This window comes from Chamaea fasciata, unplaced genomic scaffold (genome assembly GCF_029207755.1).
Source record: "Chamaea fasciata isolate MVZ Bird 193981 ecotype frontalis unplaced genomic scaffold, bChaFas1.0.hap1 SCAF_5, whole genome shotgun sequence".
NCBI lineage: Eukaryota > Metazoa > Chordata > Aves > Passeriformes > Sylviidae > Chamaea > Chamaea fasciata.
In genome coordinates this window covers 3,973,591-3,997,790 of record NW_027094090.1, presented here as the reverse complement: position 1 = coordinate 3,997,790, position 24,200 = coordinate 3,973,591, and the positions used below count along the sequence as shown (strand labels likewise).

Genomic DNA, 24,200 nt, shown 5'->3' with positions numbered 1-24,200 from the left:
TGTTAGAAAGGTCCTTTTTCTTTCTCATTTAAGAATTTGGTGTAATATTTGCCAGACTAAAAGGTGATCTCTAAAATAATTACTTTTTCATGGAAAGAAGCAGTGAGCTGCAAGGACCTGGTTTTTACTTTTGCAGGTGTGGGTAATTTCACTGAGGTCGGTTGGGAGTGGCTCAGCCTTCACCAGCCCGTCACTGACTCTGGGAACTGGTGCATCCCTACAGCTGCTCCTCAGGAGCTGTGGGAATTGGGGGAAATGTGGGATCTTTCTCAGGTGTTTCTGTGGTGCTCTGGATTCAGGTGGATATTCCTCTGTGTGCTCTTAGTCCTGAATGAGCTCAGTCTGGAGCGCAGCTAAAAGGGAAGTTCACAGGAGTCTTCTGGGAAAATGGATCTATTGAAAGGTGAAGAAAGCCTGGCTGGCTGAAGCCCATGGAGCTCTCCTGACTCACTGGATTTATTCAAGGCAGGGAAAAATGATTTGAAAACAGGAATACTAGTGGAGTTCAGGTTACAATGGAGCAGGATTCTTTACCCTTGCCACCTTCATCTCCTACCAGCTGCAAAAAAAGCAGAGTTCTCCCAGCCTGTCCAGCAGTAGGAGTGGTTCAGTGGAGCCTTTTCCTGTAGCTAACGAGGGAAAGTGGGAAATAGTGTTTGAAAGTTGACTGCATCAGTCCCCAGGTGCTGAGTCTGATGTGCCAGAAGAGCACCAGCATTTCTGGAGAGGGATGCTCAGCTTGGGCACCCATGTGTTGGACTGACAAATATTCTCATTTAACCAGCAGATTTTCCTTAGTTTGAATATATTTGTTTAACATTTTGCTTGGTTCTCAAAGGCTTTTGCAGATACCATGATCATTCAGATTCACTTCGTTAACTGCTAAAAATTAATATTTGCATTGTGGTGACTTGAACTGTAAAACTGAGAAGGCTGATTGTGCTCTGTAGGCACAGAGGAAGGTACAAATCCCTGTTTCTACAACTTCCAGTGCAATTTATTGCCTCTCAGAGGTTTTCAGAGTTGTTTTATCTATGGCACAAAAGCAGAACAAAATAAGGGAAAACCCTAAAAATTAGATCTGTATGGGAAGGGTGGCTCTGAAACCACCTAGACACTGAGAATATCTCAGGGTTTTTTTTTTCAGCTGAGCCTGTTTAGGCTGAAAACAGAGGTCACCTTGGGACTTTCGGACTTCAGAAGCCTCTAATCCAGATCTGAATGTGGAGAGAGACATCACCTTATTCAGATGTCAAACTGTGAGGTGCATGTCTTTTAAAAAAGGACAGGGGATTTTTTTTTTTTTTTCTCTCTCTGAAAGGCACTGGAAGGGAGACTGACTGACAGACAGCCAGATCTGTGAATCAGGCACCGTTATGACATCTCCAGTTGGGCATCTGGAAGTGGAAGCCCCTGAAATCTGTTAATCTGTTGTCAACTTTGAAAATCCCATTCTCCCCCTGTCTCCCCCCCACTCCCGCCAGCTTTGAAAGTTCAAACTGTGTGCTTTTTATCACATTTGTCATTCCTTGGGAGTGAAGCTCTGGCTTTCAGAAATTTGGATGACAACTTTGTGGGAATGAGCCAAAAATCGAGTTCAACTTGCACCTTTCTGTGCTGCACCCAGTGCTGTTCTCAGGGAGAGGCAGAAGTCTGAGCTAGAGGGACTCCAGCCTCATTCATTACCACGATTACTGTCCTCTCCCTGAAGCCAGAATTCAGCTTGGTTTCTTTATCCTGAGGTAGGTGGACAGGAACTGATGAGGTGTACACAGCCAGGAGTGTGGAGTGAGAAAGTGTCATACCTAAACCATTTCTTCTCAGGCTGTTCTTTCCTCTTAAATAATGCAAAGGTCATAAATCTTCTGGAAATCCTGCCAAATCACTGCTGCAAAAGACTTAAAAATGGTTCCAGGCAAGTTCAAACACTGTTTTATGGGGGCTCAAGTCCAGCAGTGCAAGGTTTGATAATTTTAAATACGTTTAAATGCACATTTAAAGTAATTTAGATATCTAAACTGGATGTACAGCTCAAGCTGGGAGAATTGGCTTTTGGGGAAGGAGCATAGCTCAGAAATGAAGTTGAAGTTAGGTGCACAGGGCATGGCTTGTGTCTTTACCGTGGGGTAATGGTCTTTAAACGACATATTTAGTTGTTTATTTGGAGGAAATGTTTAAATTTTCAAATACTTGTGATTTTTTTCCCTTCAGTAGGTGTTTCTAAGTTAGCAACGTAAGTGCACTCCTGCTGATTCACTCACATATAAATAAGATTATTTCGGGGAGAAAGCAAAGTTTCAGATGTAATTTTAATTCTCATTTCCAGGCAGGTAGAATTAAAGTCTAATTTCTGTATTTCTGATTGCAGCTGCGCAGTGCATTTGAAGAGGCATCTCTGTCTCTCAAGCCGAGATTTGCTGAATTCTTGCTTTTATGTGTCCACTGACAGAGCTGACCCAGAATGTGAATCTTACAGGCAAAAATTTTATATATATATTTCAGTTCACATCTTACAAAACTGCATACATGTCCTAAAGTAATACTGGTTCACAGTGTTTATCTCAGAAATTACTATTTTTTTTTTCTAAATGAAACAGAAGTTCCTGATAAAGGAAAGACTAAGTCTTTCTTCTCACTAGTGTATTGATTCAGCAACTGATGTATGATGTTCTCAGGGTTGATTTTTCTATTTTGTTGGAAAAGCAGCTGTAGTTTCTGGTCTCCTGTCAAGGAATTGAAAGTTTGTACAGCTTCTTTTTTTCCCAGAGGTCATTAGTGAACATACAAAGAGACTTTATAAATCACATCTGAGCCCAGGTGATAAGCAGGAAACGAGTGGTTACACAAGCAGTGGCCAATTCTGGATGGGACAGATGGGGATGATAAACCACGAAGTTGTAAATCACTGTCAGTGGCTACACTTGAGCAACACCTTTCCCTTTTTTGGGATTTGACCGTGTGCACAGGTTGCCCAAAGAACTGGACAACAAACCAGCTTTTTTCCTGCTCTGAGTCGCAGTTGCATCCAGAACTTTAGAGCTGGTAAATCCCAAGGAGATGTTTCTAAAAAGATTGATGGTTTGCGTTGGAAGGAACTTAAAGATTATCTCATTTCACCCTCTGCCATGGGCAGGGACACCTTCCCCTACCCCAGGTTGCTCCAAGCCCTGTCCAGGCTGGCCTTGGACACTTCCAAGGATGGGACAGCTACAGCTTCTCTGGGCAACCTGCGCTTCATCCTTCTAATAATGAAGAATTTCCTCCTAATAAATACACCAGGTCCACTGTGAGACACACAAGGCAGGTTTCTGCAGTCTGCTGTGCTGAGCATTTCTTTCCTTCCCTCCCCTTCCCCAGCAATCAAGGAGAAGTACATGGACTGGACAGAGTTTCTCATCCAGGATCTGACTGGCGCCAGGACGGCCCCTGCGAATTTGCTGGAAGGTGTATGTATTAGATTGCAGTTCCTCTTTCCTCGGTGTGTGTGTGTGCTCCTGGCCCTCAGGGCTGTGTGCTTGCAGTGTCTCTGTGCCAGCCCTGCCCCAAAATCCATGGCAGCAGCGCCTGGACTCTGCTGGCTCTGCTTCTGACCCAGTCACAGGGAGTTTGTTTTGCCTTTCAGATCTTCAGGAAGTTTGGGTGCCCAAAAAAGACCTGGTGGGAGAAGGGGAGTGTGGAGGCGATCCACAGAAGGGAGAACTCAGCCCTTCAGTGCCCCATTAGATCCATCAAACTGGTGACCTGAGCTGCCAGTCCATCTCTGCCCCATCCCTGGAAGTGTTCAGAGCCAGGTTGGATGGGGCTTGGAGCAGTCTGGCCTAGTGGAAGGTGTTCCTGGCCATGGACGGGGGTTGGAACTGGATGATCTTTATGGTCCCTTCCAACCCAAACCATTCTGTGATTCTGTGGCACAGGCTGGAGAGGGGGTTTGATAGGTTGGTGGGGGGCACTGTCAGGTTTATCTTTATATGGGAAGTGCTCCCTCAAGGACATTCCCTCCGCCTAAATCCAGCAGTCTGGTTTAGCGGGGAAGTTGTTGGGTGAGGTGGCCTCAGGAGAGCAGAAGGGTCCATTTTTGGATGCACCCATTCAGCCAGCAGCCCAGTCTGTGCAGCAAGTCCACAGGGTCACGTGCACCTGGGACAGCCTCAGTCTGCCTTGGGATCCTGGATAAAAATCCCACAGCTTCACCTTGAAACCACGGGCATCTTTTGCGTTAAGGCCTGCCCTGCTCTCACGTGGATGCTGTGGGGGCATTTGCAGAGGAGACAGATGGTCCTGCAGGAGCCCCTCAGTCTTTTTCCCTCTGTATTTAGGCTGAGAGTGAGGGCATACAGTGATTTGCCTTTGTGAAAGTGCTCACGTTGGCTTGTGGGAAGCCAGTGTGCATCCAGGCACCACTTCTGATCATTTTGTCCCTGGTCTCTTCCACCATCCCCAGCTGCATCCTTTTTCCACGTGCCCAAGCAGCATCAATGTACCTGGCAGAGAGAATTACTGTTGTACCATTAGGTTATTTTTTTCTGCTCCCGTTCTTGAGGGTTGGACAGCCTTTGCAGACCCCAAGTAATCCACATCCCCATTCCTGGACTACTCCTAGGTGACATATGCAGAAATCTGATGGTGTCCAACCCCCGTCTCTGGTGTGTACCAAACCTCCCCTTTCTGCAGGCAGGGAGGAGAGGCAGCCCCAGGCAGAAAAGCAGAGAGAGAAAACACTGTGTCGGCTTGAAACAGTTTCTGACCCTTTCTCTGGTGTTCTTTGTGCTCAGTGCTGTCTGTGTCGTGCAATGTATGTTGGCCCCTGTTGACAGATTTGCTGTTTGTGAGTGCTGCAGATTGTTGTTAGACTGTTAAATCAATATGTGGTGCTACTTTTTAAATATTTTTTTTTTTTTTAACATGCCAGCTACGCATGTGAAGGGTTCTTGCATTATGGTAAATGTTAATATTTCATGCAAGCCGATTATTAATCCTAACCATTCAGTTCTCATGGGGTAAGTGACAGCCCATTGGCTTAAAATTTAGCACACGGATCAGGGAAGTAATATTCACTTTGATACAGCCAGGGATTTATTATAATAAGTTAAATCATTACACCATCGTTTCATATTAAAGAATATTTTGTTGCAATGAAGCAGTTGTATGAGAGGGGGGAAAAATCCACCTTAAAATGGATTTCTGTTGTATTATTAAATTCTGACATTGCATTTTGCCATGAAATAATATTTGAAGAGATTATACAGATGCTTGCAGCTTGAACTGTAGAAAAGTAGCTTATTATGGCAAATATATTGTTCTGAGAAGTATCAATCATAGAGGTGTTTAAAATTGTACATGTGATAAGCTTTTAGTTAATTTTAATTGCATTTTTTACCATATTTTTTCTTTTGCTTGCTTTTTTTGGATTAAGAGATGTATGAAAATCAGTTGCATCTCAAAATTCGAGTATTTTCAATATTCAGTAGGAAAAATAACTTTTTGAAAAATAAGGCTTTCTCCTTATTTTGTTTTGTAGCCACTGTTAGAAAGAACCATCCTGGACTGACTCTTGATTTACAGAATTAATATTTTTAAAAGTAATGTGAGAAGTTTATATGGTTTAATTAAGTAAAAGTAGGATGAACACACAGGGAAAAAAAGAATCTTTTTTTTTTAATGTATTTTGCCTTTGCTTAGTATCTCCTTTGGGGACCAATGCTTCCAAATCTCGGGGTCATTTTAATGCTGCTCTTAAAACCCCAGAACTGAGACATTGCATAAGAACTCAAACTTGTATTTAATAAAAAATAAGAAATCTAACCATTATGTTAAAGCTTGAGAACACAGAGATGTTCATAGTCACAAAACAAAAACACTGAGCCCCAGAGGGGTTGTTCTACAGAGCATCTCATGGTTTTTTAATGCTTGTGCTTGCATGTGGAAAGTTACACACGTGTGTAAATGGCTGCAGATCTGGGATCCCAGAAAATAACCACATGGAAGCAGATAACCTCAGTCACTGGGATTTCTTGGGCATGGTGGCTTGACCCAACAAATCGTGTGTGCCTTGGGCTTGGATCCAAACCTGCTGTGGGCTTTGGAATAACCTCACAGGCTCATGCATCCATGGCTGGGGGGGTTAATTTGCTCTCCATACCAATAGAAATAAGATAAGGCTGATTTTGGTGAAAGAGATCAGCACACAGAGTGAAATTTCTGGGTCACCTTTTAGGTAAACGTTAGGCTCCAGTCCTGTGGTTGGTTCTTATCAGCTGCAATCAATGAGAATTTGTGTGAAATCCTTCAATACAACTGGGCTTTGAGTAGTTCACGAGCGTCCTAAATGGATGTGCCTTACGAGCTGTTCCACCTTTTATAATTCTTTTTTTTTGTTGTTGTTGTTGATGATGTCGGTTGAGAAATTAGCACAACTGTTGTTTTCTGTTTTACTTCTGAATTTGCACTTGGAAGACATTGGGTAAAATAGAAGAAGAACAGACTGTTTGCTGATCGCTTGGATGATGGTGTGAAAAACAAAAATAATCTTCTGCTGTCATCTGTTTCCTTGAGAAGTCTTCAAATAAAGTTTAAAATAAGGAGTTTTGCTTCTATTCAAACAGCCTCTGCGAGGAAAAAACCCTGTAGACCTCATTACAGTTGATTCCTTAATAGAGCTGCAGGATTCCCAGAATCCCTTTCAGTACTGGATAGTTAGTGTGGTTGAAAATGTTGGAGGAAGATTACGCCTTCGCTATGTGGGATTGGAGGAGACTGAATCCTATGACCAGTGGTTGTTTTACTTGGATTGCAGACTTCGACCAGTCGGTTGGTGTCAAGAGAATAAATACAGAATGGACCCACCTGCAGGTAAAGAAACCTCCTTGAAATATTGTCTCCCTCCGTGGCATTCACTGATGTTTTGGGATGCTTGTGCAGCACGTCTGTCCTTTTGCAGCATTCACATTGCTTTGTCAGTAGTTTCTGGCTGTGGCACAAATGGGACATGAGGGCCATCTAATTTGGGTTCAGAGTGTGTCAGGTTAACTGTATTGTTTGTTAAATAAATTCAGTTGAAGTCTTGGCAAGTCTGTCAGGCCATATGAAACACCATACAACTTGAAGAAGCAGCTCTTTAGGGTTGAGTTTAGTGTCCAAACCAGCTTGAATGGAAAGGGATTGTGACTGCAGTTAAGCCAGTCTGGGATCACAGATTGATCTGCCTTCTCCTGTGTAGGTTACAACATGTCCAGACCTGTGCCTCATTTTCTTTGTGATGTGGATTAAGTTTTTCCAGGAATATTAAATTCCCCTCCTCTGGGAAGGTGTTTCTGATGTGGCTTCTCTCCCTCACACCTCTTGAGGAGAGTTGACCCTGATATGTTCAATTCTCATGTTCACAAGTTTGTCTGGGACTTGGGTCTTGAGTCCTTTTTGGAAGTGTGTGTTTTTCTTCACGGGTAGGTAGGAATCAATGTTCCCCATCACTTCTAAATTAGATGTGAGTGGTGGAGAGCATGAATATCACCCACTCTGTTGTTTTACAGGGTTGCAACTTTTTCATTGACAATCTCTGAACCTCTTGGCCTGTATAGGTTTGGTGAATATAGAAATGGCCCAGAGGACATTCGTTCTTCCTCTTCGTTAATTCCATTTGCTTTCTACTCTTGCCTCCTCTTATCAAGTTGTACATCATTCTCTGTAGATTCCCCATCCCTTGTTCCTTTCTTTTCATTTTTTTTTCAGTTGTCTTTCTCTAAACTTGTTACTGGACTCTTTATTTGCTGGAGTTGTTTACTTTTCTTCTTCCCTGTCCTTGATTTAACTTCTAAAATTTCTGTCTCTTGTTCTTACCTGTTTTCATCTGATAGCTGTTTCCTCTCATTTCTCTGGTCATTCACTTTCTAGTCAATGTTGTTATTACTGGATTCAATGCCCAGATCTTCTTCTTGACTTACATGGACTTAAATAAGTCTTCATTACTTTACATCTCCTAAAGTTAAGCCTTGTAGGAGTTTGCTGAGGAAAGACCCTTCAAGTCTGAACTCTTCTGTTTTTGCCCAAATCCTCTACTTGATCACTGCTTCTGTTGTGGTCTTTCATTGATCCCCCCTTCTGACCCAGCAGTCATGCTCTGTACTGCAGGGAGTAGCCAGTCTGGAGTGGAAATATGAGAAGTGTCTGGAGGCAGGAATGCTGGTTGTTCTGCTCCTGATCATTTGTTCTCCACCTGACACGGAGTCACAGAATTGTCAGGGTTGGGAAAAAACCTTTAAGATCTTCAGTCCAGCCATCCAACGTGTCCATGAGGCACAATGAATTAATAAAATGTATGAGACATTAACTGACAGGAAGAAGACAGAAAAAATCTCCAAGTGACTGGTCTTATGGGATGTGCTTCAAATAAAAGTCTCTGCAAAAGGAGTCTTGGAGCAGTCAGGGAAGCAGTGGTGAGTTTTGAGGATGAGATTCTGGCAGCAGAGAGCTCTAAAGAATTTCAGGGATGGGGCTATTAAACCACAGACTCAAAAAGTGAAGTTTCCTAAGAACCTGAGGCCTGGAGACTCTGTCAGGGCTACATCCCTTAGTGACTTCTTTAGGGAACAGCATTTGGAGTAGGAGGACATCTGTTGTGTGAAAGACCTGGTGTGGATCTTCTTAGGAAGGAGAGATTCTGTGGGGGCGGTACCTTGTTTTTTACACATCAGGGATTAGATTCACCTGCCATGGTGCAGGCATCAGAAGACAGTTCTGCATGAGAGATTGCTTTCTTTTTATGGAAGAGGATGCTAAGACACAACTAACATAGGTAAGATGAAGTGACATCTTTTTAAGCCTTTTTTTTTTTTTTTTTGCTCTTGCGGGTTGAAACCAATGAACATGCGCCTGGTTGTCCCAAATTCTAAACATCTGAAGCCAGTTAAGGTGACTCCTTGATTGATAAAGGGAGCAGCCTTAGACTGTGTATCAAAGCTGTCATGGATCTCCTCGGAAGAGAAGCTGAGGATGTGTAGCTGCTCCCAGATCAGGCTGTGTGTCTCCCTGTTATCAAACGAGGGTGTTTTTATGCATCGCTTCTGCAGCTTGTGAATGTGCACACACATTCTTTGCCACCCGCAACTTGGATGCTGCTGGTGCTTTGCCCACTCGCAGCTTGGATGCTGCATATCCACCCTGAACTTTATTTTCCTCTCTGTCTGCGGTGTGACTTTTCCCTGTTGATCCCCCCCTGGCATCTGCCGGGTTTTCATTTCCAGGTCAGTCTTTGGAGATGCAGAGCATCTCAGGTAAAGGCGATCCCATGGGCCCAAACAATATTTTGGATGGAGAGGTCTCTTTCCTGAAGCCACCCACATCCTAACTTAATGTGAAAGAGGGTCCTCTGGGGCTTGGAACTATATGATGTCTAAAGTCTCTTCCTGCCCAAACCATTCAGTGATTGGAAACAGCATCCCAGCTGTCTTCTCCAAATGGACTCAGTATGTCTCACAAGCCCATTTAACTGAAGCAAAAGGTTCCAGCTTATTTTTCCTTTCAGATCTTATCTGAATCTGGAATAAGCCTCCTCGCTAGTGCAAATTGGCACAGGCTGCTTGACACAGAGCCACTGACAGCCTGAGCTCAGCTGTTTATGCAGGACAAGATCATCCCGTTTTATTCTACTTTCTATTTAAAGACCAATTGCCAGTCATTTTAATTGCTCACTACTTGTGAACCCTAATACAAATTGACACAGTACACTTTGTTCAATTACCTGCAGCCCTGGCACTCAAATAAAATGCTTTATGCTCTTTTAACCGTGCAATTTAGTGTCCAAACACTTGCCAGCATAAGCGAGGCGCCACTAATTAAATGTGCACATGATATTCCTTGCTGGCCCTCGAAACCACTGGAGTTGCCTCCGTATCTGGAATTTTGTTGACACTGCCCAGAGAAGTTGCTGCTTGTTTTTGCTGATTTTGGCCAAAGTTGCCCAAAACGTGGCCAGAGTTGCCCAAAATGCCAATTTCACCTTTCCTATGCTTCACTGGCATCACAATAGAAGATGAGGGTATATTTCCAGCAGGGAAAGCATCAGGCACAGGTCTTCTGAACTCAGATTTGGAACAACAGGCTGGCTGCAGCGTGGGGCAAAATCATATTGAGTTAACTATCCCCCTGTTAATTGAACTAAAAAAGAAATAAGCAAGGTGAGTTGTCCCCCTCCCTGCACTTCATGCTGGTCAGAATTCCTGCAAGCAAAGGAGAAGCAAGATAGCAAAACTATAAAATAATGAATAATTAGATAAAGAGTGCACTTCTTAACATTTGTGCTGCACACGCTGTAAACAAAGACTTGAAATCTATATTCCCATTAATAACCAGACAGCCGAGGAATTAAAAATACTGCCCTGAAAGGTTAACAGTCCCCTTCAAGTGTGTTTAAATTCATATGCATATCCTTGATGTCTGTTCTGAAGTAGTGCGATTTGATATAGTGGAAGTATAAATACATCCACTTCAGTGAGTGATTCTGCAAATCCTATTTTGATAAGGTCTTAAATCTGTTGAGTTCAGAGCATAAAATTCTCTTGTACCATCAGAGCTAGGTGGAAACAGTGCTTGCCAATTCCTTTTTTTTCTTTTACACATATTTTTTATTCCCTCCTTCAGAATTGTAAGATACAGCAGTAAATCTTCTGCTAGCTAGTAAATAGATATGGTTATTAGATGTACAGGATTTAAATGCAAATTGGGCCAAATTGAACCTTGATGTGAATGTGGGAAGCCAGGCCAAAGAAAAGCTCCACACTCTTCACTCTGTATCAAGGTTCGAGTTTATTATTGAGCAAATGTTCATTTCCATTTTAATAATTGTTGCAATCTATCTACCTATCTTCTCTCTTTGAGGCCTTGATATGAATGTTCTGCAATAACTTGTTACGTGCAAGATAACAATATGTTTTCTAGGGCAGGAGTAAATCCAATATAATGTTCCTCATCACAGTATTGTTTCCTGCATTGTTCCCTTTGATGATTCATAGGCATTTCACTGCACTGAACCATAAAGGGCTTGTTAATATCATGATTTAATAATATTAAACCTGTGTAAAGAAACTCACTAGAAGCAATGTGAAGCTGCACAAAGATGTTGCCTAAGAGTATAATGATGAAAATTCGTAAGTGTAAGTCCTTGCTGTGGTGTGATGCTCTGGTTTGAGTGTGATACCAAAAAATGTGTCTGGGTGGAGATTTAGCTGAAGTGTTTCTTCTCACACCCACCCCGACCCTGCAATTAAAAAATAAACTACAAACCCCAAGCACTTTTTGAAGAACAGGTGCCTTAATAATCATAAATTTTGTTTTGTTCAAATATGACTCATATTGGTGGAAGATCTGAGGTTCTTCAAACTGGGAAGCATCAGGTATTTTGAGAAATAAAAATCAAAAGTGAGTTTTTTCACTATTTTCAGGTAATGAGAGATAATACAATTCTCACTCCTTCAGCAGTATTTGAAGGATGTGAATTTTTCTGGGTTTTACTCCAGGATATAAAACACAGTCTTCTTCCAGTGTGTCCCTGCTAGTTGCTTTTGTGTTGGATTTATCCATGCTGCGCAGCTTGGGATATGGACACTGTTCATTTCACTTGCTCTGTCCATTCCTATGACTTAAGAACTTTAGTCTTCCAAAAACGTTTGATCTACAAACAGTCACCTCTTGGTTTTGTTGTTCTTTTTTTCTTTTTGTCATTGCCATCCTTTTAGATATCTATTCTCTGAAGACTATAACTGAGTGGAAATGCGCTCTGGAAAAATCCCTTAATGATGCAGCAAATTTTCCTCTTCCAATGGAAGTGTTCAAGGTAAAAGATACTTTTCCTTTGCTTGTGGAACCCATGTTGAATAAATACCATGCCATGTTTAGCAGCTTATGTTAAACTTTTTCTGGAAAGGCCTTTGCTATAATACATAACCATGGAAGGGGTCACAAGTTGGATATTTGTATAAAACACTTTTTATGTTTAGACTTATTTCTTGGTCGGTGTTTTCTGGGGGCTGGGGGTGACCAGCAGGAATTTCTCCAGGTATTTTTTATGTGTCTTACTCTGTTAGACCTGTGCAAAGGCATCATACACAACTGTGAAATAGTAAGGCTATGAATATAAAAGCTGGACACAAACTGGACAGGTTTCTCTGAGCCTTGCACCAAAGTTATCACCTGATCACAACCCACAAGGTAGAAAAACCTCCTTCAAGGACCTGTAGTGGAAGTGAGAAATAATTTTGTTCCTTCATCTTTTTTTTAATTTTTTTTTTTTTTTAATTCTCACTCTGGTGCTTCATCCCCAGGGCCCTGGCTTTAATTTCCCTTGTAAGTCTGCACTGCTGTTAACCGTGGTGGCTCCAGATAATCCTGATTTACAGCTGTGCCCGCCTGGCTTCCAGCAGTTCCATCCTGCTGGGGTGGGATGGGCAGTGAGAGGATGCTCAGGGAGCACAGCATTGTCCTCATGTCTCTGGTGTCACCTCTTGTTTGGGGACCTGGTGGACCAGGCTGCCCTCCCCACCACCAGCCTGGGGACCCTCTGTATTCCTTCCCAGCCATTAAGCAGCGCTGCCCTGGGATACTCCCGAACATCCATGGAATTGGTGCAGTTCACGTGTGGATGTGGCGCTCGGTGGTGCTGGGTTGATGGTTGGACTTTGATCTTAGAAGGATTTTCTAACTGAAAAGATTTTATGGTTCTGTAACTGAAATAAGGCTCTCAACGTGTCCCATTCTGGCTGGAAAAATCCCCGTTGCCACCTTCACCCTCCCTGCAGGGACGTGCCAGCAGCAGCTTCCCATGAGGAATCCAGGCTCCTTGCCCAGCTGCACTCAAATTAGCCACGTTAATTTGGGGACACTTTGCTAATAGCCCAGGCAGGGGCAGTGTGGGAGCTCTGCCGTGCTCGGAGAAGAGGGAAGGTTTGTGTTGGCCTTGGGCACGGATGTGGGCTTGAGGAGCCCCGTGTTGGGAGAGTTCTGGGTCTCTGCCATTCCTCTCATCCAAGGCTTCCATCTGCCAACTCTATTAAAAGTTTGCATTGGCAGCTTCAAGATCAGAAATGCTTCTTTGTGTAGGGCAGGGATTAAATCACAAAAGGGGATGTCTAATGTGTAAATTTTATTCCTGTCTATGTGAAAGAGCGAAGAATGTTTCTGATGAGGCTCATGAAACATCCCTTTTTGAAAAGAAGTTTGTAACTAACAGCTGTGTTGCTGCCTCTTCCCAGCGTGCCAGACTTATACCCACGTATTTTAATTATTGCATGCAGGTCATAAATTTGAATTCAGCAAGTCCCAGTTGCTGTGCTGTGTGGTTGGAGCTTGCAAGGATGTTCCTCTTGGAAGACAATGCAAAAACCTTGGAATGCTTGAATGGCCCAAGAGGAGAGTAACTTTGGGGCCAAATGTGGCAAAAAAATGTCAGTGTTTAGGTCCATGATTAGGTCGATTAGGTCAGTAGAACTTCTCTGTTTATCATAAGTGGTAGGTGAGCACAAGATGAGCAGGATTCAGAGTGTGGTGCTGTCTCAGCCCTGGTTCTGGTGCTGGGAAGGCAGGAGACTTAATTCATTTTTGTACATGGGCATCACTTTATTCTGCCCATTTAGAGTGAATCAACCCCATTTTGTACATCTTAATTAGGGGGAAAAAGACAAGATGTCATCTGTGCCTGTGAGCATGTCTTCCTCTAGTAATGACTTAAACATGAGTTAAGGCTTTAGGAGACTTTCTAAGAGTAAACTTGACTAATTTTGCAAAGAGAGCCAATGATTATGTGTGGGACCTTCAAATAGAATCCCAGATCCCGGCAAAGAGTGTCATATCCAAAGGTGCCTTTTATAACTTCTTTTTAATTGTAGTTTTTTAAAATTCTATTTACAAACCCAGCGCAGAAGTATTGCCTGTACACAGTGCCTGGGGCTCCTTGCTACTGTAGCTGTCATGTGTTAGATAAAAAGCACAAGGTTTGACAGCTGGCAACTCCTAGAGATCTTCTGGAAAGCTGAAAATGCCTACTTTGGCAGACATGGTAACTGCACACTGAGCAGTTACATTCTGTTTTTCCCACATTTCCCTGCAGAATTCCGTGGCTGAGCAGGGTGTAGGTGTGTGCTTGCTCTTCATGAGCACGTCACCTGGGCTGGATTATGGCTTAAATCCAGGTTGTCCTTAAAGCTCTGCATGACTGAGGGAAGTGTCACTGTGGTGCCATCGAACTGTCCCCAGGAGGTGGCACTGGCAGAGCAGAGCCACATTTGCTGTGTGAGAAGCAGCTGCTCTCAGGGGTCTGTCAGCCCATTGCTGCTGTCAAAACTCCTCGGTTTTGGTGTGACAGGGTTGGGTTCTGCCTGAGTTCTCAAAAACCATGGGTTTGAGCCTGAATTATCAATGCTCAGAAGTGTGGCAGAGCTGAGCTTGGCACGTGGTGGTCTTCCGCAGCAGCTCCAAAAACCCCTTGCAAAAGCACAGCTTTAAACCCCCTCTTGACATCCAGGAAGGGGACACCAGACCACAGGAGATGGTTGCAAAAATCAGGGAGAAGGCTGCAAACAGCATTTTCTTTTTCATTTTTTTTCCCTGGTGCTGTTTTACACTTGGCCATATGTTGGAAGTGTTTGTAAAATGCTTTAGGATCTTTGAGAAAGGAATGTAATGTTTAACTGCCAGAAAATGCTGCTATTATGCAGCTACTAAACATAGTGTTTTGCAAACTGCACATCCTGGAATAAATTTTCCTTCTCACAAAAGCTTTTTGCAACACACCTGCTATTTTGTCGTTCCCTGCTTTTCAGAAAACATGTTGATCCTTGAAGAAAAATAAATACAGTCGGGGTTTTCAAGGATGTTTGAATGGCTTAGGAGCACAGATCCTTCCAAAAGGCCTCAACCCAAGGTTGTGTGTCCTTTGCTATGTCTGCTCTGATTTCAGGGTGCTGTTGGGATGTCCCTACACTTGGTTTGGTACTGGTCATAAATGATGGCATCAGGGGACACCTGATTAAATGGTCAGGGCTTGTTTTGAATAAAGATGGTCAAAATGTTACTGGGGTCTGATTCGACTTAAGTGGAACAGTTTCAGTGGTTTGCTTCGGTCCTGGTGTTGCTGGTGCTCTCTAAGAGGGGGCCAAGCTCCAAACACAGCCCTAATACTACAAATCAGTGCATTTTTTAGAGTTACAGCCCAGCAGCTTGTCTAAGGTGAATGGATTTAGTTTCCTGGAGAGAGGCAGACAGGAAATCCTGGATGTCCTCTCTGACCTCCCATTCTGCTTTCTCCAGTCTCCTGTGCCGGATCTGTGAGTCCCATGCAGATGTTGTGGATCCTCACCTCGGGCACCTCTGTTTGCGCAACTGCATCCTACCCAGGATTTGGGGTGCTCATCGTCTTTCCATGGATTTTGCATATTGGCACCCTGCTCCCAGTTCCTGTGAAGTGAATCCCGATGACTGGCTTGGATGGAGCTGTTACCAGCCACATCCCTAAACAAAACCCTGATAAACTGCTTGAGGAGCACCCAGGAGAGAGAGGTGTTATCTCAGACGGGTGGAAGTTCCTGATTTATAGCCTTTGGTCCCATTCCTCTACCCTCCTCTCCTCCTTTCCTGAAGTTGCTTGATTTTTCCAGCTCTAAATCTTTCTAGCAAAAAAACCCTCTATATAATGCGTGGCCCATTGTCCCCCTATTTCTGACTGGACCTTCTGGATGTCTTCTGTTACTAGTTAATAGTATTAGTTAATACTAAAACTAATGGCATGGAAGGAATCAGTTGGGACAGATCTCTCTTAAGGATTCAAATGGAGGGACTATCCACCACCCAGGCATGAGCTGCCCCTGAAATTCAGGACAGAGTGGAGCTTCTAGTTCTACACTCACAAGCCTGAAGACAAATATTGAACAGGACTTCTTCCTATGAAAAAAATAAGTTTTTTCCATTGGATGAACTGTGCATTTTAGTCGTGAGAGTAAGAGTGACACTTTCTCCAAGACCTCTATTTTTTGAAAAAAAAAAAAAAAAAAAAAAAAAGGAAGATAACATCTCTCAGAATATAGTAAGCATTGTGGGTGTTTCAGAGTGTTTTCTTCCAGTGTTTTGTATTCTGGAAGAGTTTAAATTAGAGAAACCCATGGGATACTTCCGACTCATAGGCAATCCTGACCTGGCTGCATGAGTAGTCTTCAAGTCCAGCAGGGTTTTTCTGTCTTCATCCCTCCTCAGATGATGGGCACGTGCTGGTGCAGCAGCTTTAAAGGAGTGTGCCTTTGGTTTCCCTTGGAAGCCAAACCCCAATCCCGAGCTCCTTCATGCCCTGATGGCTTGGCTGGCCCTGGCTCCGCACGCTGCGCTTTAATAACCCGCGAGTTGCCGTATTGTCTGCAGGCTGCCAGATTATTTATACTCCATCTGTTCTTCCCCATACGTGGGCTCTGCCAGCCCTTCTCCATGGCTGCTGTTTGCCTGGCTGGGAGACGTGCATGGCTTCCCAATCCCTCTGTTGTTCCGCTGCCTTTTGATCCACTCCTGCCTCAGCTCCTTTGAAGCCATTTATCTTTGTAAAAACCAGGGGGCACCACAGAGGGAATAAGGATGTCTCTGATAGCAAAGGGTGAGGTGGAGAGTGGTGGTACCTGTGTGAGCAGTGAGCAGCTCTAACCCTCTCCAGCTCCCTCCTGACTGTGCAAGGACTTGGGTTGGGAGAGCAATCCAAGGAGGTGGGTGAAGCCAGGCCCTGTCTAAGGTGCCCCCAGGGTCTGTTTGGCAGCACCATATGAAAGTCATGGTTGGGAGAGAAATGCGAGAGGCAGTTCAAGCCAAGCAGATGGGATGAGTGAGGTCCAGGTCCCTCAACCTTCCTCGTCCCTCTGGCATGTGTAGTTTTCTTCATTACATGCTGGGGTCTCTCAGGGTGGGGAGAGGTCAGCAAAAGAGCCTGGTTTAGTTGAATTACTGCATCCAGGCTTGGTGTGAAGGAGTTTATGACATCCTGAGCTCCTGCCTTCCACATCCCTGGGCAGTGTTTTCCACTCAGAGGGGCTGATGTGCACCTGCAGCAGCATCTGCTCCCATGTATGGGGTGGGTGATACCCAAAAGTCACTCACTTTAGGACATTTTGTGAAGGCATGCAGTGATGGGGCAAGGAGGAATGGTTTAAAACTGAAAAATAGAAGGTTTAGATCAGATATTAGCGCGAAATTCTTCCCTGTGGGGTTGGTGAGGCCCTGGCACAGGCTGCCCAGAAGCTGTGGCTGCCCCATCCCTGGAAGTGTTCAAGGCCAGGTTGGATGGGGCTTGGAGCAACCTGGTCTAGTGGAAGGTGTCCCTGCCCATAGCAGAGGCTTTGGAATGAGATGATCATTAATGTCTTTTCCAACCCAAACCATTCCGTGAGACTGCTGTTATCTAAAGATGAATTAATGTCCTCAAAGAAAACAAAAGCAGCTGTAGTCCATAGCTGTTTTTCAGGGTGGTTGCAGCTCACAATGTGCGTTGAACTGGCTCCTGATCCTCTCTGCTCTAACAAATTCCTATTGATTTCTCAGTAACAATTCCTGCCGTGATGTTACCAAGGGCAGCCTCAGTCCCTCCTCACAGTCCAGGGGCTGTGTGTTGAGGGGGTGTGAGCAGAGGCACTGCTGGTTTCACTCTGAGCTGTTCCCACCTGTGCCCTCCTCTCTCTGTGACTTTACCCCTGTGGAATGGGACCTGGGCATGTGGCACAACCGGGTCTCACCGGTGAATGCTTGTGAAGCGCTGTGACTCTGAGAGGCTAAAAAACCCGAACCAAGCACACCAAAAAAAACCCCCAAGTGGCTGAATCTCCATCTCTTTTCCCTCTGCCCATGCTTCCAGCACCCAGGCAGAGCCAAGCAGGCACTGTGTGGGAGGGGATCTTTGCCCTAATGCCATCTGCAGCAGCCCGAGCCATACGGAGAAGGTGTGCTTGGATTTCGACCGGCTACTCGGTAGTGTTGCTGTTTCTATGGTAACTATTTTTTATTCAACAAGAGAAGCTTTAAAATCCGTAGGGCTAAATCCAATCCTCGGCAGAAGCATCTGCAGTTTTTCAAGGGGCTTTTCAGTAGGTGCAGTTTGTAACTGGCTCTTGTTCCTTCAGGGTCATGGTGTCTCTAAAATCTCCCTCCCAGCACCATTTCCTTCTCATCCCACCCCACATCTCTACATTTTGGTTTTCCTTTGGTGGCACTTGTCAGAACAAGGGGACAATTTGCACGTGTTGGGTCTTCCAGGGGATTTCTGTCTCCCTGCAGAGAGTGCACCTTGAGGGAAAATTGCTTCGTGTTCAGCAAAGGAAGTTGGTGAATCACGAACAAGACTGATTCATCTGCAAATATAGCAGAGGGTTGCATTTTGTAGTGTTCCTTTCTTTATTTCCTTTGTTTTTTTCTCAATTAAAAAACAAATGCCAGATTCCTGTGGAGGCAGTTTAACCACTGCTATTACTGCGCTTGTGACTGGTTCCCACACGTGAGCTTTGTGATTAAAAGTAGGCTATTAGAAACAGCCAGTTTCTTGGAGAAATTAGAGAAAACACGGAGGGGAAGTGATTTCGTTGGAAACAAAAACCAATCTATTAATATGTTCCCAGTTATACCAGATGGGGCTTGCTCCTCTGTGTCCTTTACTAGAGTAAACCAGGAGAGATGGGACTGCTGGCAAGAGTGTTTCACACTGTTACAGTTAAAGAAGGCTCAGGTCAATAATTTATTAAGTGTTTCTAATCAGCCTCTCAACCTTGCAAGTTTTCAGCACTCAAACTTCGTTCTAAATTTTGCATGAAGTTGCACTTTTGTGATTTGTGTGCATCTGACTCTCCTGGACCAAAAGAGCCCTGACTTTTAAGACTATTTGAAAATTAGCCTGAAAATTGAAAATTCGACCCAAATGTGAGAGCCTTTTGCTCTTTTCTATATGCTGTGTAAGCTGCTGCGTTTAAAATTATATTATGCCAGTGGTCTTGAGCAGAATGGGTTTAAAAATGGGCATTTCACAATCTGAAAATGATGCCCTTCCTTGGGTTTAGGGGCACAGATAAAGCTACCAGCCCAGAGTGCAGCTTCCCTGAGTGTCATAGGCAAGAGCAGCTTAGCCGGGTCCCCCTGTTCTATCAGCTTTACCCAGTGCACTGTAAAATTACCTGAGCTCTGCTCTTGTGACATGGACAAAATTGAGTTTATTTACACCCAAGTGGCATTTTTTTAGCAGAAATTACATTTGTTGACCTGGTGTTTGGCTACCAGGTCGGGCAAACGGCAGTGATGATTTTGAAATTTCTCCGAGTCCGTCACCTAAAACTAATACTTAATGAATTAATTATCGGAAGTTAAGCATGTCACCCACCACAGGTACTTCTCTAAGGCTTACTCACATCCTTAAGAGTTGCAATCCTTTTCTAAATCTGTCTGTGGATCTCCTTTGGAGTGACATTTAGGCTGCCATGTCACCTGGCATTTCTGAAATCCACACTGCTGGTGGCTTGTTAGCTGTGAGAGAAAAAAATTACGTGGCTATCTCAGACCCTAAAGAAAGAAGGCTGGGAATTAGGAGCCTGTTTCTGCTCCCAGCGCTGTGGCTGACTTGTTACTTAACTTCCAGATGTTGCAGTTCCCAGCCCTGCCTGTGATGCTGGATGCAGTGAGCTGTTGCAAAGCCCCTCTGTAATTTTTGCAGAATAATTACAGAAACACAAGCCATGTGTAGATGGAAATCATGGTGCAGATGTGTATCAAAGCGGGGCTGGCTTTCAGGTGGCCCAGAGGGTCACAGCCTGTGCATTTGCAAATGCACCCCCAGCTCTAAAGCTGCGAGCGTGGGGCTGAGTTTAATTGCTTTTTTGGGATTATAGTGAGAGCTTTGACAGCTCTGGCTGTTGCCAGTGGGTTTGGACTGTGAGTGACAGACGCTCATTGAGGAGTTTTGCAGTGCTCCACTCGTTACCCGTGAGCTGTAATCCATCATGTTAGAGGCTGTGACCCTCGGAGTGAGCAGCTGTGGTGCCTGTGCCACGTTAATTTGTTGAATGTTTTGTGGCATGATTTTTCACTTTGCTGTAAGGGACTCTCCTGTGTCTTTGCTGGTTGTCAGTCGAAGTTACTTAACTGCTCCTCAGCAGCCAGAGGGTGTTTCCATTGCCCTCTCAGGGCTTGTGAACCCAGGACAGGAGATCTGCTGATATAAATTATAGAATCATGGAATCATTGACTCATTTAGCTTGAAAAACACTTCCAAGATTGAGTCCAACCATTAAGCCAGCACGGCCAAGCCCACCGCTAAACCATGTCCCTGAATGACACATCTACACAACTTCTAAATCCCTCCAGGGATGTTGACTCCAACGCTTCCCTGGGCAGCCTGTGCCAATGCTTGGCAGCCCGTTCAGCGTAGAAGTTTTTCCTCATATCCAACCCAAACTTCTGTGTGGTCGGCGAGGCTGCTCCTGGGAAGCCCTGACTGCCAGTAGGAGTAAAGGCCCACCATGCATGAGGCTTTAAAATGCTCCAGCTGGTCAAAACTGTTCTGCCTGTTGATCTCCATTTCAAAGGAAATCGAAAGTCACTTGGAGAAGCTGCTAGAAAATAATGGCTGGTGACATCCTCGCTGGTGGCATTGAATGCTGTGAAACAGCAGCAAAGGGTCGAATTCTGCCACCCATTATCACTTCAGGCATTTCTTTTGTTCAGCTGCAGAGCCTGGCGGGGGCCAGGGGAAAGTCTCACCCCTCCAGTCCTTTCCTTGTAGCTGCTTTTATTAAACAGGCGTCGTTCCTGTCAACGTGAATAAAGGGAAGAGAGAGCAGTTCATTATCCAGTGTATCACTTTGAGTCTAATACTAATTAAAAGCTTTGCCATCACTTCTCTGGAACCTATTCTTAGAAATTATGTAAATTAATTGGAGTTTTGAAGAGGAGCATATGCCAAATCCTGAGTAATTCCCTGCTGGCTGAGGCAGCTCCAGCGCTGGAACAGGAGAATGGCATCAGGAATCTTTTTTCTTTCCTTTTGTGGCTGCAGAAATATAAAGCTGCTTGGGTAAATTTTGATGATTCTCTTTAGGCAGTATACAAGACAGATCGAATATCCAGACCCTGGCCATTTTCCAGAGAGGTAAAATACAAAGGCTTTTTCTCCATGAAAGCTTTTCCATCTCAAAAATGACATTTAACACAGAAACTGTTTTTACTTCCATAGCATTTCTCCAAAGAAATGCATGTTCCTGCTTCAAAGAGGAGTTTGACCCTCAAAAGGGAGATGTACTTGAGATGCTGTGAACTCCCTTTGTGAGTTCACTCTTGCTACTAATTTAATGGGGAAAATATTTACTTGCTATGCTGAACGACAGGGGAGATTTGATCCCTAGGTACACAATGCTTTTGAAATAAAGTACCTTTAAATATTACTAGTGCTTTGCCCCCAACAGATTTTTTTTCCCCCTTTGAAAAAAGCCAAAACAAATAGGAGGAGAGACACCAAAGAAAATGATTCAGAGAAAAGGAGAAGCAGTATGGTTTGGTGTCAGTATATTTTGGTCTCAATCAACAAATCACTTTAAAAGTTGATTAAACTACTTGAGTGTTTAAAGATAAACATGATTAAGTACTTTGGTGGATCTTGGCTTATTATGTATTGAGGCTGGATCCGAGCGTGAGTTGAATCATGGAACGTTTGTGGGGAGATGCTGATTCCAGATGCACATTTTGCAAAGTTGCCTTTTCTTTGCAACCTTGCCCCAAGGATTAAGAGACTCAGAGTGTGGATCCTTAGGCAGGAGGAGGCAGCCCTCCAGTCCAAAAGCTATTTTTCCTTTAGGGGTTTGAAGTTCAGTGCTGGTGAGATTGGAGTTTTGCAGCCATCATTTTTTCCCTCTGAACCCTTTTCAGCATTAAATGTGGCAGCTTTTGATAGAACCTTAAAGCTCATCTCCCTCCACTTCCCTGCCATGGGCAGAGACACCTCGCACTATCCCAGGTTTCTGGCCTTGAACACTTCCAGGGATGGACATCCACACCTTCTCAGGGAAACCTTGTTCTAGTGACTCAGTGCCCTCACAGTAAAGGATTTGTTCCTAATATTTGATCTAAATCTGCCTTTTTTTCCACTTAAAAACCATTCTCCCTCATTCTGTCATTGCATGCCCTTATGAGAAGGATGCTCAAACTCCTGGATGTCTTCTCCTTCCTCAGCCATTAGTTCCTTGGGCTCTGGACCATTATTCTTAAATATTCCTCAGTTTCCTCATTAGTATTTTCTTCTGCTTTGAGACAAAATTCATTATAATTCCATTGGTGATTTTTTTTCTGCTTTTTGTTTCTCACCAAAAAGGGCTCCATTACACTACAGGTTGGCAAGATGAAAACAACCATTAATTTAGCTGTGGTTGGAACTTGTAAAAATCCTTATCTCTAGCAGCAGTTGGAATGTAAGATTCCAAAATAGAAGTTGTTAAGCCCTTACAAGTGCAGACAGTTCTTGGGAAAAGAAAGCACAATGAAACACAACTTTGGATCAATAGAAAATCATTTTAGAACAAGAATACCACATGTAGCAATGAATGTAGATGGGATTGTTGTTGCTAACCACTTATTAGATAGCAGGGTTTCTGCATGTGTTTTGGAGTAGCCTGTGAGTGTCTGCTAAATATAACATCATCTCTCTTTATGCTTGTATTGGCTAATGCACTAGTGGTTTAGAAATACTGTGGGGCATCTTTATTGAATGAACACAAAATACAGTCATTAGCCTGGAATTAGGGTGGCAGCTGGTGTGACTGTTAGATAGGGGTCACAAGGGATGGAGTAATTAGGTGTTAAACACTGAACTGTGGAAAACCGGGGAGTTGAATCTGGGTTGCTTCTGAATTTCAGGACTGCCTCCTGCATCCCCATAGCTGCTGTGGGGAACCCTCTACATGTAGCCTGTGGGTGCAGCCAGGTTTTATCCCAGGCAGAAGTTAAGTTGGCCATGTAGTTGAACACAGCTGCCTGTTTTCCTGTCATCATTGTTACAAGTGATAAGCCAAATCTGTGAATTAAAAATATTAATAACAAAATTATTAATAAAAACAAAAAAATATTAAGAATTTGAGAAATAAAAAAAACCCCATAAAACCACAACCAAAGCTGAGTTCTGATCCCAGGAATCAGCACTGGGTGAACTGAAGATCCTGCCCCTGTTCTATGGCACAGAATCCCCCTCTGGTTCACAAATTCGGAGTGTGCAGGGCCACATTTTTATACAGTTCCTGGGCTTGTGCAACTGATTACTTCATCGGTTCTTTGTGTAATATGGTCCTCGATTCATATTCATATGGTTTCCTTTTTGGATGTGAATTCGGTGAATAGTTTTTCCAGGGAGACATAAACTTATGTCTGGGTTTACTGGGACCGGGTATTGAGATGTATGTCCTTGATGAGATTGGGATGATGGATCCATTGGGATGATGGGGTGCTGAGCGCTTGGCCGATGGCCAATGATGGGAGTGCTCAACTCCATCACCCATGGGTGGTGCCTTCCTTTCTTTCAGTGATGGGTGATTCTCTGCTTTTCGCCGAGGAATGTCTTCCCGGAACCCTGCATTCCTTAGGCTTAAAACATTATACAATAACACACAAACTAACTCTATATAGGTTTATAAAGTATCATAAAAAGAAAACATGAATTAATCCTACAATATCTTATCACAATCATGTTCTCTGGTTGCTCACATTTTGGGTCTGAGTTCACTGTCCAAGCCTTAATCCATTTCCAGTCTCCTGTCTGGAAAAAAACACCTTTCCATCTTGCCATCTTAGAGATCAGCCCAGGTTCTTGTTTTGGTGCCCTGCAGGTGCTGGACATCCATCAGGGTAAAATCAGGGCCATGCTGAGCATCTTGTGCATTACCCTGGGGGGGTTTCAGTTTGACTCTTGGAACCTCTGGACTCTCAGTTGCTCCCTGAGGGTGATGGCTGTCACAGGTGGAGAGGTCTGCCCACAGGAGATTTTCAAGCAGCAGTTTCTCAGCCAGGTCCTCGTTTTGTTGAGCACAGTGTCCTTGTGGACCAAGTTGTGGTTGGATTCTGCTGCTGCGATGGACATACCCTGTGCTTTAGGTATGATGGGCTTGGTGCTGTAGATGTGTCCTCTAGGGCTGAGGTTGTCCCCTCTCTTTCTGTGGTTGGGTTGACATGGA

The 24,200-nt window shown here is 43.9% G+C and overlaps 1 protein-coding gene across 2 annotated transcripts in view; it reads left to right on the top strand.

Annotated features, from left to right (window-relative positions):
- SFMBT2 (Scm like with four mbt domains 2) overlaps positions 1 to 24,200 on the top strand; it is a 107,719-nt gene that overhangs the window by 42,227 nt on the left and 41,292 nt on the right. The window contains exons 5-7 of one of the 2 annotated variants that reach the window (XM_066182674.1): positions 3,358 to 3,446; positions 6,603 to 6,849; positions 11,727 to 11,824. In XM_066182674.1, the coding sequence (XP_066038771.1) occupies positions 3,358 to 3,446; positions 6,603 to 6,849; positions 11,727 to 11,824 (434 nt within the window). Of the gene's footprint in view, positions 1 to 3,357; positions 3,447 to 6,602; positions 6,850 to 11,726; positions 11,825 to 24,200 lie in introns of those variants that run through there. The other variant, XM_066182675.1, reaches the window with a different exon arrangement.